The sequence below is a fragment of the Bos indicus x Bos taurus genome, chromosome 1 (genome assembly GCF_003369695.1).
Source record: "Bos indicus x Bos taurus breed Angus x Brahman F1 hybrid chromosome 1, Bos_hybrid_MaternalHap_v2.0, whole genome shotgun sequence".
Classification (NCBI taxonomy): domain Eukaryota; kingdom Metazoa; phylum Chordata; class Mammalia; order Artiodactyla; family Bovidae; genus Bos; species Bos indicus x Bos taurus.
The window spans coordinates 87,195,535-87,212,404 of record NC_040076.1 but is presented as its reverse complement, the minus strand read 5'-3'; the positions used below and the strand labels follow the sequence as shown (position 1 = coordinate 87,212,404).

Below are 16,870 nucleotides of genomic sequence, written 5' to 3'. Positions count from 1 at the left end.
GGAGTTGACTTTGCCCTCAGTCAACATGGCTCCTTTCCGGCTTCGCCCTCTTGGGAAGATTGGCTCTCTCGGCCTCCGTTACTCTCCCCTGGTGTTCTCTTGCCCGTAGTAGCCATGGCGGCCATGAGTCTTTTGCATCGGGCTTCGGTTTCTGCAGTGGCCGCTCTGTCCGGCCGCCGTCTTGGCACCCGACTTGGATTCGGAGGCTTCCTCACCCGTGACTTTCCGAAGACTGTCGGTGAGTACTAGCTCTGGGAGAAAGCGAGATTAGGGAACGCGGGAGGAGAGATGGAGGGCTCTTCCCGGGTGACCTTGGTGGAATCCGAAGGGAGCCGGGAATGAATTGAGGACTTGGGGTTTGTGAGAAGGAGCATGAGGAAACTGAGGGCTTTCCTGAAGTAATCAGGTCGATCGTATTTAAGTAATTAGAATTTTTGAGACGCTTTGTCATTCACCTATCCTGTTGCTAATTTGTGGATGAAGCTGAGATTAGAAAGAGGTTAGAAAGCAAAGAACTAAGATCTCTATTTCTCAGGCACACGATTCTTTGTATTTTGCACCTGCGCTAGATTTTACTCTCACAAGGTGGGAAGTCATGTTGCTGAGGATCCTGCCGATGCTAATTCTAATATATGGTCAGGTGGAGAGCTCGGGGCTAATTCCTTCTCTAGGCACAGTGATCCGTCTTTATGATACTTTAAGGTGTCCACGAAAATGTTTTCATTTACATTTCTTTTAAAATCAGAAGGTAAAGGACTGTAATGTTAATGCGTATGTGATGGTAAATCTAGCCTGAATTGTATTCGTTTTATATCAATGCAGTCACAAAATAATTATTCTTAATGTTTGGTTAGAGAGAAAGGGACCTATATGAAGATCGTAGGTCTTTTCCTAGGTCCTAGGAAAGTCAGGGCAGTCGTGGAAGGGTTATTTGGAGCCTCTTGGAGACTGTGGATTGAACTCAAGGGGAATGAATAATCATAATATTAATAGCAAAGCATCAAATGCTTTGCATTCATTCTGTTTGATTCCCTCTTGGTTTCTGCAAAGTGAATACAATGTTATCCCCATTTTACAGATGAGGAAACTGTAACTCAATTATTACAAAGATAATTCACTACTGTATTAAACTGAATAATAATAATGACAGCTAACACTTATTGAGCATGTATTATGTGCTGGACATCATATAGATATTAATGATATTCATTTAATCCTCTTGATCGAAAATGTGCTGTGAGCTATTTGTCCTATACAATAGATGTAGATACAGAAGAAGTAAAATTTAAAGGCAGAAAGGTTCCTCTCCAACTTAAAAATATCTTTTTCTGTTTACTGCTCTTCTCCCAATTTAATTTGAGTTATGCCATTTCACATGAAGAGGCATTATACATAGGGACTTAATGGAAAAATGATGGAAAGGACCAATGGTATTCAATGAATTTCCAGCAGGAATTTGAACCTGCTACAAAGCCACATGTGCTCACATTCCTTGATAAAAGACCTTTGTAAGTCTTTTCTGATTACACATATCGTCTTCACATACCCCCTGCTGCCCCATAGTGTTTGATCATGCCTATCTGGAGATTCAGTTCAGTTCAGTCGCTCAGTCGTCTCTGACTCTTTGCAACCCCATGAATCGCAACACACCAGGCCTCCCTGTCCATCACCAACTCCCGGAGTTCACTCAAACTCACGTCCATCGAGTCAGTGATGCCATCCAGCCATCTCATTCTCTGTCGTCCCCTTCTCCTCCTGCCCCCAGTCCCTCCCAGCATCAGAGTCTTTTCCAGTGAGTCAACTGTTCGCATGAGGTGGCCAAAGTATTGGAGTTTCAGCTTCAGCATCAGTCCTTCTGAAGAACACCCAGGACTGATCTCCTTTAGAATGGACTGGTTGGATCTCCTTGCAGTCCATGGACTCTCAAGAGTCTTCTCCAACACCACAGTTCAAAAGCATCAATTCTTCGGCACTCAGCTTTCTTCACAGTCCAACTTTCATATCCGTACATGACCACTGGAAAAACCATAGCCTTGACTAGACAGACCTTTGTTGGCAAAGTAATGTCTCTGCTTTTCAATATGCTATCTAGGTTGCTCATAACTTTCCTTCCAAGGAGTAAGCATCTTTTAATTTCATGGCTGCAATCACCATCTGCAGTGATTTTGGAGCCCCCAAAATAAAGTCTGACACTGTTTCCACTGTTTCCCCATCTATTTCCCTAAACGGAGGTAAAATTTCACTCCTAGATTCTGTTTATACACTACTCCCCGTTCTTGAAGTTCTGGAAGGATCCTTGCAGGTACTCTACACCCTTTCCACTGAGAGCAGCAAAGGATATAATAGCTGTAGCGAGTGTTACTGTGTTTTAGCTGTGTACCTGCTTTCAAAAGTATTTTGCGTGTGAAGCCTAATCTGTCACTGTGGAGTAAAAGTTAATAATCTGCTTTTTATAGTTTATGCCTGCCTCTGGGCTTCCAAGGTGGCACAGTAGTAAATAATCTGCCTGCCAGTACAGGAGATGCAAGAGATGTGGGTTTGATCCCTGGGTCAGGAAGATCCCCTGGAGAAGGAAATAGCAACCCACTTCAGTGTTCCTGCCTGGGAAATCCCATGAACAGAGAAGCCTGGCCGGCTGCAGTCCATGGGGTCACAAAGAGTTAATACGACTAAGCAATTGAGTGCATGCAGGCACACCTGCACACATTCTCTGCCTCTCTGAGAACGTAAGATCCAGCAGAGTAGACAGCCTTTGCTGCTTTTGTTTCCTCTGGAGCTGGACTGCCTAGGTTTCAATTCTGGCTCCAGAATTCAATAATTCTGTGAATTTGGGTCATCACATCTGGGAAGTTAAGTAAAAGGTACTTAATTACTCAGAACCTACAGTTCTTCATCTTCAAAAATAGAGGATTTTTTTTTAAGAGGATTTTTACTACAAATGTGCTTATATTCTGTTGACTTGACAGGGAAATAAAACCAGTCTCATTCTCACTGACAAGTATTTATAACCCTGAGATGTGCTTCCGCATAATTTTGCATCTTTCTAGAAATGTTATTTTGAAGTAAACATCTCTTACCATAAGAACTGTTTTAAAAAAAAGAGTGATAATTTTAACTTACCTCAAAGGTAGTGGTAAAGAGTGAGTGGGGAGGGTCTGCAGCCCCGAGCATTACCTTCTTCAAGGCCCCGTGGCCGCAACTTTCTTAAACATTTAGTGCTGCCATGTTATCATCACCCTCAGCACAGATTAAATATTCTATTTAACTAAATTATTAAATTTCTAGAAATGAGCTTAAGTCCTCTCCTCAGCTGCAGAGAGCTTTTTGTGTTGAAGGCTGATGTCGGTATATTATGACTTGAAAACCTGAGAAGAGTATTAAAATGATTTTATAAACAAAGCAGTGTGGACTTAGTTCAGACATGGATGATGGGGCATGTTAATAGGTTCTAGGGACAGTTTTAAGAGGTGTAATTGTCAGAAAGATAAAGGATGTGTTTTCTGATACATCTGAAAATGGGGCTCTTGGAATTGGTAGGTGTTGAGAGAGAAGGCTGCAAAAAGGGAAGTTAGGACCACATTAGGGCAGCTGGTAAATATAAAAGGGCTTCCCAGATGGTGCTAGTGTTAAAAATAAAAAACCCGCCTGCTGATACAGGAGATGTAAGAGACGCTGGTTCGATCACTGGTTAGGAAGATCCCTGAAGGAGGTTGGAAGATCCCTGAAGGAGGGCACAGCAACCCACTCCAGTATTCTTGCCTGGAGAATCCCATGGACAGAGGAGCCTGGCAGGCTACAGTCCATGGGGTTGCAAAGATTCAGATATGAATGACTGAAGCGACTTAGCACATACACGCTGAATACAAAGCCAGAATATCTTAACAAGTTGGTAGGCAGCCAAGAATATTTAGCAGAAGAGCAGCATCAGTAGTATGTTTTAGGAAGATGCCTCTAAATATTTGGTGGACTTATCAAGCGTGTTGATTACTTAAGCCAGTGAGGTGAAATGGGCATGGAGAGAAATGGAAAGTTTGAATTTTAGAGTCAAGAGGCCTTGACAACTGATGGATGAGGTGTAGGAAGACAAATGAGATTTTTAGTCTGGGTAATTGAGTTGGTGGTACAATTAATTGGGAATAGTCAGAGAATGAGGGAAAGAAAATTAGTTTTGGGGGTTGTCTTAGAGACACACACAAAAATCTTACATTGAACTATTTGATCCTCACAAGTATCACAGTTGTCCACAACATAACTTTCCTGAAGTTATTTACATTAAAAAAAAATGGTTATTGAAACCTTACTTCCACATAATTAATGAATTAATTAATTAATTGAGAAATTCCAGGCTTTAGGGAGTGGTAGGAAATGCCTGTTTTTGTGGCAGAAGGATCTGAGTTCCAGAAATCCTGCCAGCCAGCTGGTTGTAAGCAGTGTTCACGCTAATGATTTTAGACTGTAAGCAGATGGTCCTACTGTTAATACAACAACAAATCATGAAAAGAGTTTAGTACTATAAGGTATCTTTTAGAACAGTTAATAGTATAACAGTTATCTGGTACATTTAATGACATGAATATTTGTTGTTCAACAGTAGAGTAATTATATGTGATGAAAGCAAGAAGTTTACATTACTGTTTAATATTGCTAGAATGCAGCCAGTCCAAGCTTTCCTCCATAATTTTTTTTTCTGTTATAGTTTCTGTATTTGTTAATACTTGTATTCATAAACAGTTGTCCCTAAAACCCCACACAGAGTTTAATCCTTGTATGTATGTTTGTGTGTATATGTTTCTGTCTGAAAGGGAAAGTTGAGACTATACTGTCTCTTCTGAATTTACTTTCAGGGCCCAAAAAAAGGATTCCCTCCCAACTTTTTATCTACTTAAGAAACGTAAATTCAATGATAGGGAGCTCCTGCCACTTGCAGACACTAAAGAGCACTGGAGATACAGTACTGAATAATTCAGTTTAGCGCTCATTGTTCTAAAGGAAATAACCAAATGACATTAAGGAGAATAAGTAGGCGACCAGCTTTGGATAGGGTAGTCAGAGAAGACTTCTTTGAAGAGGTGACATTTGATCTTATCTCTGAAGGATGGGATGAGGAGGTGGCCATTCAAAGAGCCTAAGGAAAAGCTTTCAGGCAAAGGAGAAAGTAAGGGCAAAAACGTGAAGGCAGGAAGGAGTTCTTAATGATGGAAGGAAATCATTCAGATTGACCAGTAGGAAAGATATGTCTTTTTATTTTATTCTAAGAGGAGCCATCTGTCAGATTCTTTGAGAGAAAAGATCTTAGAAATCTTCTAGGCCAACCCCCTGTAGTATGCATTGTTATATTCCATTATTGACACTCAAATAACTTCAGAGTGGGGGTTGGAGAGGCAGTTCAGTTTTATTTTCAACTGCTAAAATTGTCAGAAACTTCTTTCTTGTATTAAGCTAAAAATACTCTTTCACACATTGATCCTAGTTCTTCCTTTCAGTTCAGCACAGCCCTTGTCAGTTGACAACCCTCAGCTATTTAAAGACACTTGTCTGGTCTCCACCCTGACTTCTTTTTTGTAGACCAGTAAGCTTCCATGTTTTCAGCAGGTCAGTTTCCAGCGTGTTTGCCATCCTAGTTGCCTAACTTGGGGCATGCTCCAGACTGTCCCTCTAAAACAGTGTACTCGAGGATGGACATGCTTCAGCAGGTCTAGTTAAGAGGTGGGTTGAGGGTTCCTTCTGTTTTGACCCTGTATTTCTGGTACATCAGATTAAGATTGGATTACCTTTGAGTTTTTTTGATAACCACATGACACCAGTGACTTTTCTTTTCCTTTCTTTCTTTTTGCTCGCACCACAGGGCTTGCCAGATCTCAGTTCCTGGACCAGGGACTGAACCTGGGCCACAGCAGTGAAAGCCCAGAATCCTCACCACTGGGCCATCAGAGAACTTCCACCAATGACTTTTCTTAAGTTTGTGAGCAACTAAATTTCTGGATGGTTCAGGCAGGACTTCCCACTTACTATACTTAATCCTTTTAGATTCAGCCTTTTGTAAATGCAGTAGGAGGGATTTGGGGAGGATCCTATTTCGTCATTGGTGTGGTAGCCACTCTTACAGCAGTAGCTCTGTAATGTCAGGAATACCATCTCCACCTCATCTAGGCCATTCATAGAAATCATGAGAGAACCCTTTGGCAGGTTACTGCATGAGTAATCTGTAGCTTTTGGGTGTGATCAGCCAGTTACCCGTTACCAGTTTTATCTAACTTGCTACTTCTCTCGGTTTATAATGTACCTTCCTTGTACTCCCCTAAGACCCCACCAACCTGTCTAAAGAGGAACTTTAATTGGGGCCTGTTCTTTTCTGATACTATATTCCTTTCTTTCCTTTGTTGTCCTTATAGATTTGTAATTTTGTTATCTACTTTTTCTCTCCCAGCAGGATCTATATACCTTTTATGCTATATACCTAGCAAAGACCTGTACATAGTGGGCACTTAAATATTTATTGAATTAGTGAGTGGTTTGTACTATTATCCAGCCCATTTTTTTAATCTCCTCCACAAAAATTTCTGTTGTATCTTTCGAATGATTTATCGAACTACATACTTACCTTGTCAAATTCTCTTGTTATTTTAGAGGCCTTAGTAGTGTGATTTATACTTAGTAAATTCACGCTAGCTTCTAATTCTCTTGTGAATTAACCTTCTAAGTTCATTGCAAGCTGCTGCAGGTAATAGCAAATTTTAAAAGACAGTTCTTGTTTTCAAGGTACTTAGATTTCACTGGGGCAATCAAAGCAGGTTTGCACACCAGTAGAGTATACAGCAGTTCAAAGGTAGGAGAGCTCTCGTCTTAGCTGGGAAGCATTTGGTTTTTTGGAGGATAAGATGTCATCTGGGTCTAAACAGTAGATTTCAGGAGGAGGGGAGGTCGTCCCTGACATTTAAGTTTGAGCAGTGGGTACAATCTTTCCGACATCTATTATGACTGAAATTCCTTTAATAATTCAAATTCCTGCTGGATTGAATAATTATCTTTCCATTTATTTTGCATCAAGTCCCTAATGTATATTGCCTCATCATATCAGACAATTTAAATTCTTTTGCAGCATTAGCAAATATTTATTGCAGAGATAAGTAAAGAGTTCTGTGATCCACCAAGAGTCTCTGATCTTCCTACCTGCTACTGGAACAAATTCTAATAATCATTTAGATATTTTTTCAATAAATGTCTTGAATATTGATGAATAAAAATGACAATGTTGAATAAAAATGAGGAGAGTTAAAGTTTAGAACAGTACATCTTAAACACACACATATATATTTTGGCAGAGAAGGGACGCTTTATGATGATTCATATTAAACATTTATGCATGTATATTTTCTTATAATCTGATTTTTATCTCCAAATATAACAATATATTCCATATAAGCCTTGTATATAACAGGACAACTTAATATTTTTAGCTCCTGTGCGACACAGTGGAGACCATGGGAAAAGACTGTTTATTATCAAGCCTTCCGGATTCTATGACAAACGTTTTTTGAAATTACTGGTGAGTTAAAACTTTTGTTGAACTAAACTCTATGTATAAACAGGAATTTTTTTTTTCCTATTTAGTAAACATCTTTCTTTTACAAAAGATTCTGTTTTGTAAATGCATATTCCTTTTCTCAAAAAATATCAAGGTTTTGTAGTAAGGTCTGGTTTGTTATTGAATTTATTTTTAAATTAGTGAGACTCCTTTTTTCAAGAAAAATTCAGACATATTGGAGGTATAAATTGAGCTATTTCTTTCTTCTCAAGATTATGGGGTTTTGAAATAATCAGCTGTGTTCTCTGCCCCCCTCCCAGTCTATAAATTTTAAAACTGAAAGTGGATTCATTTGGTAATAATTATTTGTGTTACTAAAATATTCTTTAAATTAGCAAAGAACTCATTGAAGGACTTCTTTAAATATATAACTCCATTATTTTGAGATGATTTTTTAATTCTTTGTTGTTTAGGAACATTGATCTCAGAGAGTGAAGCAGGGTATTAACCATATATTTGTATCTCAATAGTCTATAAGGAAAAGTAAAGACTTAGAAGGTGGAAGATTGTCCGGACTCTGCCACTGTTCCTAAAGCTATGACCCACTGGCTGCCCCTTAGACCTTCCCCTGCCTCCTATTGTACGTAATGCCCTTCTTATTGCCGGTGGTTGACCTCCCCCTTTTTTTGTGATGACCAACTCAAACTCTAGAAATCATCTTCATCTTCTTATATTTTTATTCTTAATATAAAAATTTCTGGGACTTCCCTGGTGGTCCAGTGGTTAAGAATCCATCTTGCAATGTAGGGAATGAGCATTCCATCCCTAGTCAGGGAACTAAGATCTCTCATGTGAAGCAGAGTAGCTAAACCTGCAAGCCACAACTAGAGAGTCCATGCACTGCAACAAGGTCCTGTATGACTCAAGAAGATCCAGTATGCCACTGCTAAGACTGGACAGACACAGCTAAATAAATAAATGTCCCTTAATACATTGCTTTAACTAGAAACTGAAAAATCACTTAAATATATATTGCATTATACTTGTGAAATCTGACTTTTTTCTTTAATTTTTGATGCTAAATGTAGGCATCTAAAAACTAGAGCAAAAGGAAATTATAGAAATATATCGCTTTATATCACATCTCCAATTTGGCAAGTTTATTTTATAAGAAATATAAGGAAATCATGTAATGAGGGTAGTTTGAGTGTGAGGAAAGATAGGAAACGGTTATGTGAAAACTTTTTTTTTCTTTTTTAATCTTAACAGAGATTCTACATTTTATTGACTGGGATTCCAGTAGCAATTGGCATAACTTTGATAAATGTATTCATTGGTGAGTATCTTCCCCACCAACTAGACTAGTAAGTTTTTAAGACCTGTGTACATTAATATAAAAAAGAAATTATGGATATTAGAAGGGAAAGTTCTTTAAATAAAAACTTAAGCATGAGAATTCATTTCAACCAAATCTTAATCTGCAGTAATGTACGGTGGTTCTTTTTCTAACTGTTTTCCCCAAAAAACCTTTAAGGTCACTGACTTTATAGACCACATTAAAGACCTGACTTTTTCCTCCTTCTCAAACCAGCTTTGATAAGTCTGAATGAGGAAAACAGAAATACAGGTGGAAAACAAGCTGAGGGATAGAACAAATTTTTTTATCCATCCTGGAATATAGAAAGTTATAATCTTCTTAAAAGATGGATTTGTGAATGACAGTAAATACTAGGTTTTCCTGGGAAATTCTGCTCGAAGTACTTCTAAAACTTCAATCCTTGAATATTTTGCTTAGGAGGTTTAGGGAAACTCAGAGGAATAATTTGTTTTTTATTATATCTTGTTACACTAAATAAAAACAAAATGAGAACTCTTGTATAATACCTATATGCAAAGCCTTACACATAGAAGACATCTAAAAAAATATATAGTGAATGATTTTCCACCAGATTGAAGTGAATTTAAAATATTAGACATCTTCATTGCTACAAACCAAAAGGTTCTTTAAAACCACAAGAGATAGGTTTCTTATTTAAATGGTGAAAAATTAACATAAACTCCTGTTACTAAAGTTGAACATCAGTGTTTTCTCTTACTAGGTGAAGCTGAGTTAGCAGAAATTCCAGAAGGCTACGTCCCAGAACACTGGGAATATTTCAAGGTTGGTATAGGTCACTAAAAGTTATTTGCAGGGTTAGGTGCCTTGTCAGTGTACTGGTTAATAGCTTAATTTAGCAATTGTGATACAGTTTTAAATTCAGTTTTTTATATCAAATAAATGATGCATTTTGTATTCACTTTTTGTAAGCAATTTCTTTGGGTAATTATCTGCATTGTTATATTACCTTAAGCTTCATGATTTTTTAAAGACCGACTCTGTACTATGTTATTAACCTAGCATAGTAACAAAATTTATCCTATGTTCTACACCATAGGAAAAATTGTCCTGATACTAATGCTGGCTATGATTTGTTGAATACTCACTGTGTAGCAGGCATTTTGATAGTGTTTTACAAATATTATCTCATTCCATGTAAATAGTACTATTATTTTTCCCACTTTAAAGCTGAGGAAGCTGAATCTTAAAAGGAAGTAGGTGACCTGTTTCAGGGATAGGGTCAGTATTGGAACCTAGAGGGTCTTGACTCCAGCACCTGCACTATGAATTAATCATTTTACCATACTGTCATTGCTACTAAAGTCCCAGATTAATTCTGTTACTTGTCTTTATAAGTGTTGTAGTAAGATGGCCTTGATTACAGTGTGTGTTTCCATGTTTTGTTATCTGAATGAATTACATTTTAGAAAAGAAATATTTCATTATTAAATCTTAAGGTAAAGCCATACAATTAGCTTATCTTTGCTCACTGGTAAAAACAGCTCCATTTTGGGATCACCAAACCCCAGCTTTCACGCTGAAATCTGCCGCTTAAGATACTCAGAGCATAGTGTAATAAGAACGAGCACAAGTTTTGGAGTCAGACTGGCCTGAGTCCAGACACTGCAACCTAGTAACTGTACAGTCTTATAGAATTTGCTCACCTGTAAATGAAGACAAAAACAGTATCTACAGAACGGATTACATAAAAGTATTACTGATTAACCTGAGATGGTCCTTTTAGGAAAACAGTACACTGGAAAAGTGATGTACTTTTTGGACACTAATCTTAAAACAAATTTTCTCTTGTAGCATCCTATATCAAGATGGATTGCCCGAACTTTCTTTGATGGTCCTGAAAAGAATTATGAAAGAACAATGGCTATCCTTCAAATTGAAGCTGAAAAGGCTGAATTACGGTAAAAGAAGGGTGGGGGGTGGAGTGCAGGGAAGAAAATCCTTTCCTACAGTTGCAAACCACAGGAAGAAATTTAATAAAACAATTTCTTCAACACTGTAAGATGCTCTGTGTAAAAGGGTGAAGATGGCGAGAGGATCTTCGCCATCTTTAAAGATGATGCATTGGAGACTAGGAGACTATTCGGGATAATATCTGTCACATTATTACAAGGAATTCAGGAAATGTCCTGACTCTTTAAGTGCAAAGCAGCCCTCTCCTTCCCCTTCTCCCTGCGATTCCCTTTTCTTCTGCACCCAATCTGATCCTTTAAGGTGACCACTATTTAATAATGATTTCTTGTATACATTCCTAGGAAAAAGTTTTTACATTAAAAATATATATTGTATATATCATTTACAAAATGTATTAACACAAATGGAATCCTGTTACCAACACTGTTCTGTGCGTTTTTTCATTTCATGTAAATACATAGTCATCCCTTGATATCTGTGAGAGATTGGTTCCAGTACCTCCAGCAGATATCAAAAATCTGAGGATGCTCCAGTCTCTGTATAAAATGGTGTAGAACAGTCAGCCCTCCGAGGATAGGGAGGGCCTACTATATCTTGATGATCTCCTGTAATAGCATATACTCCATTCTTTCTAATAGTTGCACTGCATGGATGTGCCTTAATTTTTTTAACCAGTAGGGGACCTCTTGTTGGTTTTTAGGCTCTTTTCAAGTTTTTTGATATTGTACATTGTGCTGTGCTGAATATCCTTACGTATGTATTTTGCTTATTTATTCAGTATATCTGGAATATAAATTCCTAGCAGTGGCTCTGTTAACCACATGTTATGCTTTACATTTTTAAAAAATGTATTTGTTTATTTTTGGCTGTGCTGGGTCTTCTTTGCTGTACAGGCTTTTCTCTGGTTGGTGACAAGCAGGGCCACTCCCCAGTTGTGGTGCATGGGCTTCTCATTGTGGTAGCCTCTCTTGTAAAGCATGGGCTCTAGGGGGCGCGGGCTTCAGTGGTTGGGGCCTGCGGGCTCCAGAGCAGTGGTCCAGAAGTTGTGGCACACAGGCCTCGTTGCTCCAAGGCATGTGGGATCTTCCCAGACCAGGGATCGAACCTGTATCTCCTGCATTGGCAGGCAGATTCTCTACCACTGAGCCACCGGGGAAGCCCATGCTTTACATTTCAGATAGCTCTTGTCAGATTCCTCTTTAAAAAGTTGTACCAGTTGTCTTTTCTGTCATCAATACATAGAAATTAATTCTGTTTCTCCATACCTTTCCCAGTAAAGGAATTTATCAAACCTAAATATTTTTGCTCATAAGATCATTGAAAATGTTATCTCATCATTTCAATTCTGTATTTTTTGGCAGAGTTGAGCATTTTTTCATCATCTATTGGTTATTTGTATTTCTTTTTTATAAATTGCCCATTTTTCTACTAACTTGTGCATTGATTAAAATAACCCCTTTTGTTTTTGTTGCAGATTTGTTTTCTCTGGCTTGTCATTTGTCTTCTGACAGTATAGAATTTTTTTGCAACATAGTGTTTTTATGTTTCAGATTAAAAAAGTGCAGTAATACCTAATATATTTTGAACACTTACTAGATACTGACACTCTAATTACTTTATATAAATTACTTGTTTAATTATTGTTAGGTTTGTCAGTCTTTTTCTTTAGCTTCCAGAATTTTATGTCATGTGTATGCCTTTGTGAGTAATAAAATAAGTAAATATACAAGTGCCAAATTATTTTTTTAATGTTTGCTCATATTTCCTTTGGCTACTTTTAAATATGATCTTATTTGAGATTTATTTTGCTATTTGGAGTGAGGTTTACATACAATCAGATGTACCCATTAAGTTCAGTGAGTTTTGACAAAAATAAACTGAAATCACCACAATCAGGTCATTTTGATCACCTAGTGAGTCCCTTTCCTGTCCCTTCAGTCAACCCCCTTCCTCAACTCTTGACCCCAGGCTACACTGATTTACTTCCCATTCGTTCTGTTTTAACTTTGTAGTTTACAAAAATTGCTATGGTATTGAAGAATATTTAAATGATTAAATGAACATATGATTAGCTTGTTTTCTGGATGTAAAATTACATGTATATGTAGTTACCATATAGAACTGTTACTAAGTATTTAAGAGTGTGTTCAGCATTATGCCTCATATTTGGTTAACTTTGGACATTTTTGAACTTCAGACATATACCTTTGGTAAAACACAAGATTCTAAAATTTCTTAGACATATGGAGATTGTGAATAATTTCAAAACAAAGTAAAAATAAAAGCAGGACTCTGACTTTTACCCCTAAAATAAAAATGCCAGTGTGAGCATGGAATGGGGAGTATCTACAGTTTTTTAAAAAATACATGTTTAGGTGTATAGCAAACTGAATCGTAAATGAAAGGCATAAAATAGGAAGGGACTGTCTTCCATAGGGAGATAACTGTTAGTTTCAACCCTCCACAATTTTTAATACTCTCTTCATGTGTATATATACACAGTCACAAATGCTTTTTTCTGTTTTTTAATGAAATGGGAAGATGGTACACATATTCATTTTATACCTTGCTTTTTTAACCTAACAGTATATCTGGCCCCTCCTTTCCATGTTACTATTTACGTAGATTTCCCTCATTCTTTTTAACAGGTGCGTAGGCTGTCCATTATATGGGTGAACCATAATTTGTTTAACCAGTCTCTGTGATGAATATTTTAATTACTTTCATTTTGAATAATTATTCTAAAGAGTAAAAAAGAAAAAGATTGTATTTAATCGCCCCAAAAGAGAAATATATTTTCTTAATAAATATAAATATATTATCTTATACCACCGCAAAGATATATTATCTGTCATAGATTGGGTTGGTAAGCTGGTTAAGGTTAATAAAGTTAATAAATAACTATGATAAATTTCCAGTGATGTAAAAAGTTAGTATCTATGTAGTCTATAAAAATGGAAAGTAAAAGGCCTGATGGAAAAGGGATTATTCCAGGAATGTGTGGTAGTTTACACAAAGGCTTGGCTGTGAAAAAATGAACCTATCTTTCTAGACCAGAGATTATTCAGTTTGTAAAGAAGGCGGAGGACGGATAAGTAGATCTTAGAGTTGGAGAATGTTTTTCTTTATCCTGGTTTTCCTTTTCTTTACCAGTATTGATGGTCTGTCCAGTGTTGACCAGGCTCAGTGTGATGTTGGTGGCTAGTGAATGAGACACCGTCCCTGCTCTCGAAAGGTCTTCTGTCCTAATAGTGATGGGCAGCCAGTGTAGACGGCATGTGCGCTCCTCAGGAAGGCCTGTTCCTCTTTTAATTCCTAGCATTTGGCACAACAGATAGTCATAATAGTAGACATTCTGTAAATGACTCTCCTAACATTTAAAAGGCAAGAAGACAGGAAATGCATTACCGTTGTTCAAGTGAAAGTGATTTGCCCAGACAAAGAACAGGGACGGGAGGAGAGAATTCATTATCATTTCAAGTGATGCTTGAGGGATTAAAAATAATATTCATTGGCTAACTACATAAGCAAGATAATAAAAGCCAAAATAAGTCCCAAATTTTGCTTATAGGTGTGTATCAATGGATCTGTGGAGGGACATTATATTTTACACAAAAGCAAGACTCTCAAGTGGTTGTTCTTTACAGAGATAATTCATTACATTTATAATTGGAAATGCTGTAATCACAACATCACTATTCTATTTCTTACAGATTAAAGGAGCTGGAAGTACGAAGATTAATGAGAGCAAGAGGTGATGGCCCCTGGTTTCACTATCCAACCATCGATAAGGAACTTATTGATCATTCTCCAAAAGCAACCCCTGACAACTAATCTTTTGTTTCTCTAAGTACAAAGTATATTGTCTTTAGGTGAAAATAAATTACTAAATATATTCTGTATTTTTTCTGTGTGATAAATGAAAGATCATTTTCAATGCTCTGTTTCTCAATATTGGTTCAGATTAAGGTGGTTTTGTGTGCGATTTCATTTTTTTCCTCAGCTTTACTGAGGTGTGACTGATGAAGTTGTAAGATGTTTAAAGCGTATATCATGATGACTTGATATATATTGTGAAAGGCAGATTCAGGTTTCTGGTTTGGGGCTTTCAGTTTCCTCTTTTAAGAAGGTTTGAATATGATAAAAAAAAATTCAGAGAAATCGGAATTTGTGAACTTATAAAGGTGTATTGTTTTACTTGTCTGATAAATGGAAGTTAGAGAAACCTATGTTGAATATCAGGAAATATGCAATTTACATACATGTGAGTGTTGTAGATACCTAGATTACTCAAGGGCAACTCAGAATTTTAAGTTATACAAATGTTGAATCAAGTATATAAAACATTAACACCTTAATAAACAATTTTTCAGTGAACACATCTCAAAGTTTAATGTTTTCATGGTTTTTAGCCATAAATTGTTCTTTTTAAATGTATACACATGTTCATTTCTTTTTAAGATGCAATATACAATATTTCTTAGGGTCTTTTTTTGTAAACACTGGAGGGGTTCCACAAGGTAAAATAATCACTGCAAAAATTGTGAAATGAGTAAAAGCTAAAATAATGCCTGTCATTTATTAAGCATTTACTGTCTGCTGAGCACTGTGCTGAATAACTGAATTTACTCACTTTATTTTCAAAATGACCTTAGGAGGTACTATTACTTTCTGCATTTTACAGATGAGAAATTGAAGCTCAGAGACTTTAGACACATACTTAATGCTTCAACTTCCAAAATGAACTTTTAGCTTCAAAAATTCATTTTCAGTGAATAGCTTTTGAATACCCTTGTGCCCTAAGGGCCATTTACAATCCAGCCATCATCCTTTGGTGTGGTTGCATTTTCTTATTACCCCAGAAGAGGGCTGCCTCACCCAGCTACTTGCAGATTTTGATCTGAGGATTCCTGAAGCAATCGAATTACCACCTCATAGTTCTGCCAGAGTATTTGGGAGAAGGATGTCCTATCCCTGAGCCCCTGCTTGCAGGAACCATTCAGTTTTGTAGGAGAAGGGGAAGGAGCATGGAAGCAGATAAGTCTTGTCAGAGGACATTGTTCATGATGCTACACCTACGTACCTTTATGTTCAGTATTTTTAGACTTCACATGTTATTTTTCAACACTAATAACTTTTATTTTCTCCTTTCTATTATTATATACAAAAACTTCTAGAAGATATAGAAAGTGTTACAAGAAATACTGATAATCCCACCATCCATAAAGAAATCTGAGAAATTTTCTTGCATCTTTTTTTTTTTTTAGCATAGCTGGGGTCATATACAGATATAATGGAGAGATTTTTTAAAAGCAGTTTGAAAGTGTTCTTGGAGGAAAGCGTTAATAAAACTTTTTTTTATTATCTCCAGTGGGTCACGAAGATACCCACTGGAGATAAAGTGGTCATCACAGTAGACATTTTCCTCCAAAGAGTTTACTCTTCAGCACCGGCAATAGGCATTAAATAGGAAATTACATGCATTGGGGAGAAAGGGCACTATAGCAACCTGTGGCATCCTGAGCTAGTCTTCGGAGACAAGGGATGGTTGGAAGCTCTTTCTATAGCATCTGGAACATAGTAGACAGGGACAAAGATCTACTTAGTGAATGATTCATAGCTTTAACATGAATCTTAAATTACGTTTTTTCTTTTCCTGTGTTTCTATAGGGCCCATTGTGGTGGTATATAAAGACATGGGCTTGAACTAAACAGACTTAAGACTAAATCCTGAGCTTGCCAAACACTGTGACAATAATCATGACTACTTATCTATTTGCTATCTGCTGCACCAGCCAGACACCAGAAGCTTTATATTTAATCTTCCCTCTATCTCATACTGCAAAAATTCCTTCACTGCTCTAAGCCCTATCTCTAAAATGTGAATTCTTCATCCTACAATACTGTTGTGAGGATCACTGGATGACGCATGCAAAGCACCTAAGTTACAGTTCAGTTGCTCAGTTATGTCCAACTTTACAACCTGATGGACTGCAGCACACCAGCCCTCCCTGTCCATCACCAGCTCCCGGAGT

General features: G+C 37.2%; 1 protein-coding gene across 1 annotated transcript; it reads left to right on the top strand.

The window, feature by feature from the left end:
• The first annotated feature begins 5 nt into the window (after window positions 1-5).
• Window positions 6-15,216, top strand: NDUFB5 (NADH:ubiquinone oxidoreductase subunit B5). Its single transcript, XM_027540379.1, has 6 exons — window positions 6-238; window positions 7,458-7,546; window positions 8,795-8,861; window positions 9,625-9,686; window positions 10,716-10,822; window positions 14,549-15,216. The coding sequence occupies exons 1-6, from the start codon at window positions 115-117 to the stop codon at window positions 14,667-14,669; spliced, it is 570 nt and encodes a 189-aa protein (XP_027396180.1). The 5' UTR covers window positions 6-114; the 3' UTR covers window positions 14,670-15,216.
• Window positions 15,217-16,870: the final 1,654 nt, after the last annotated feature.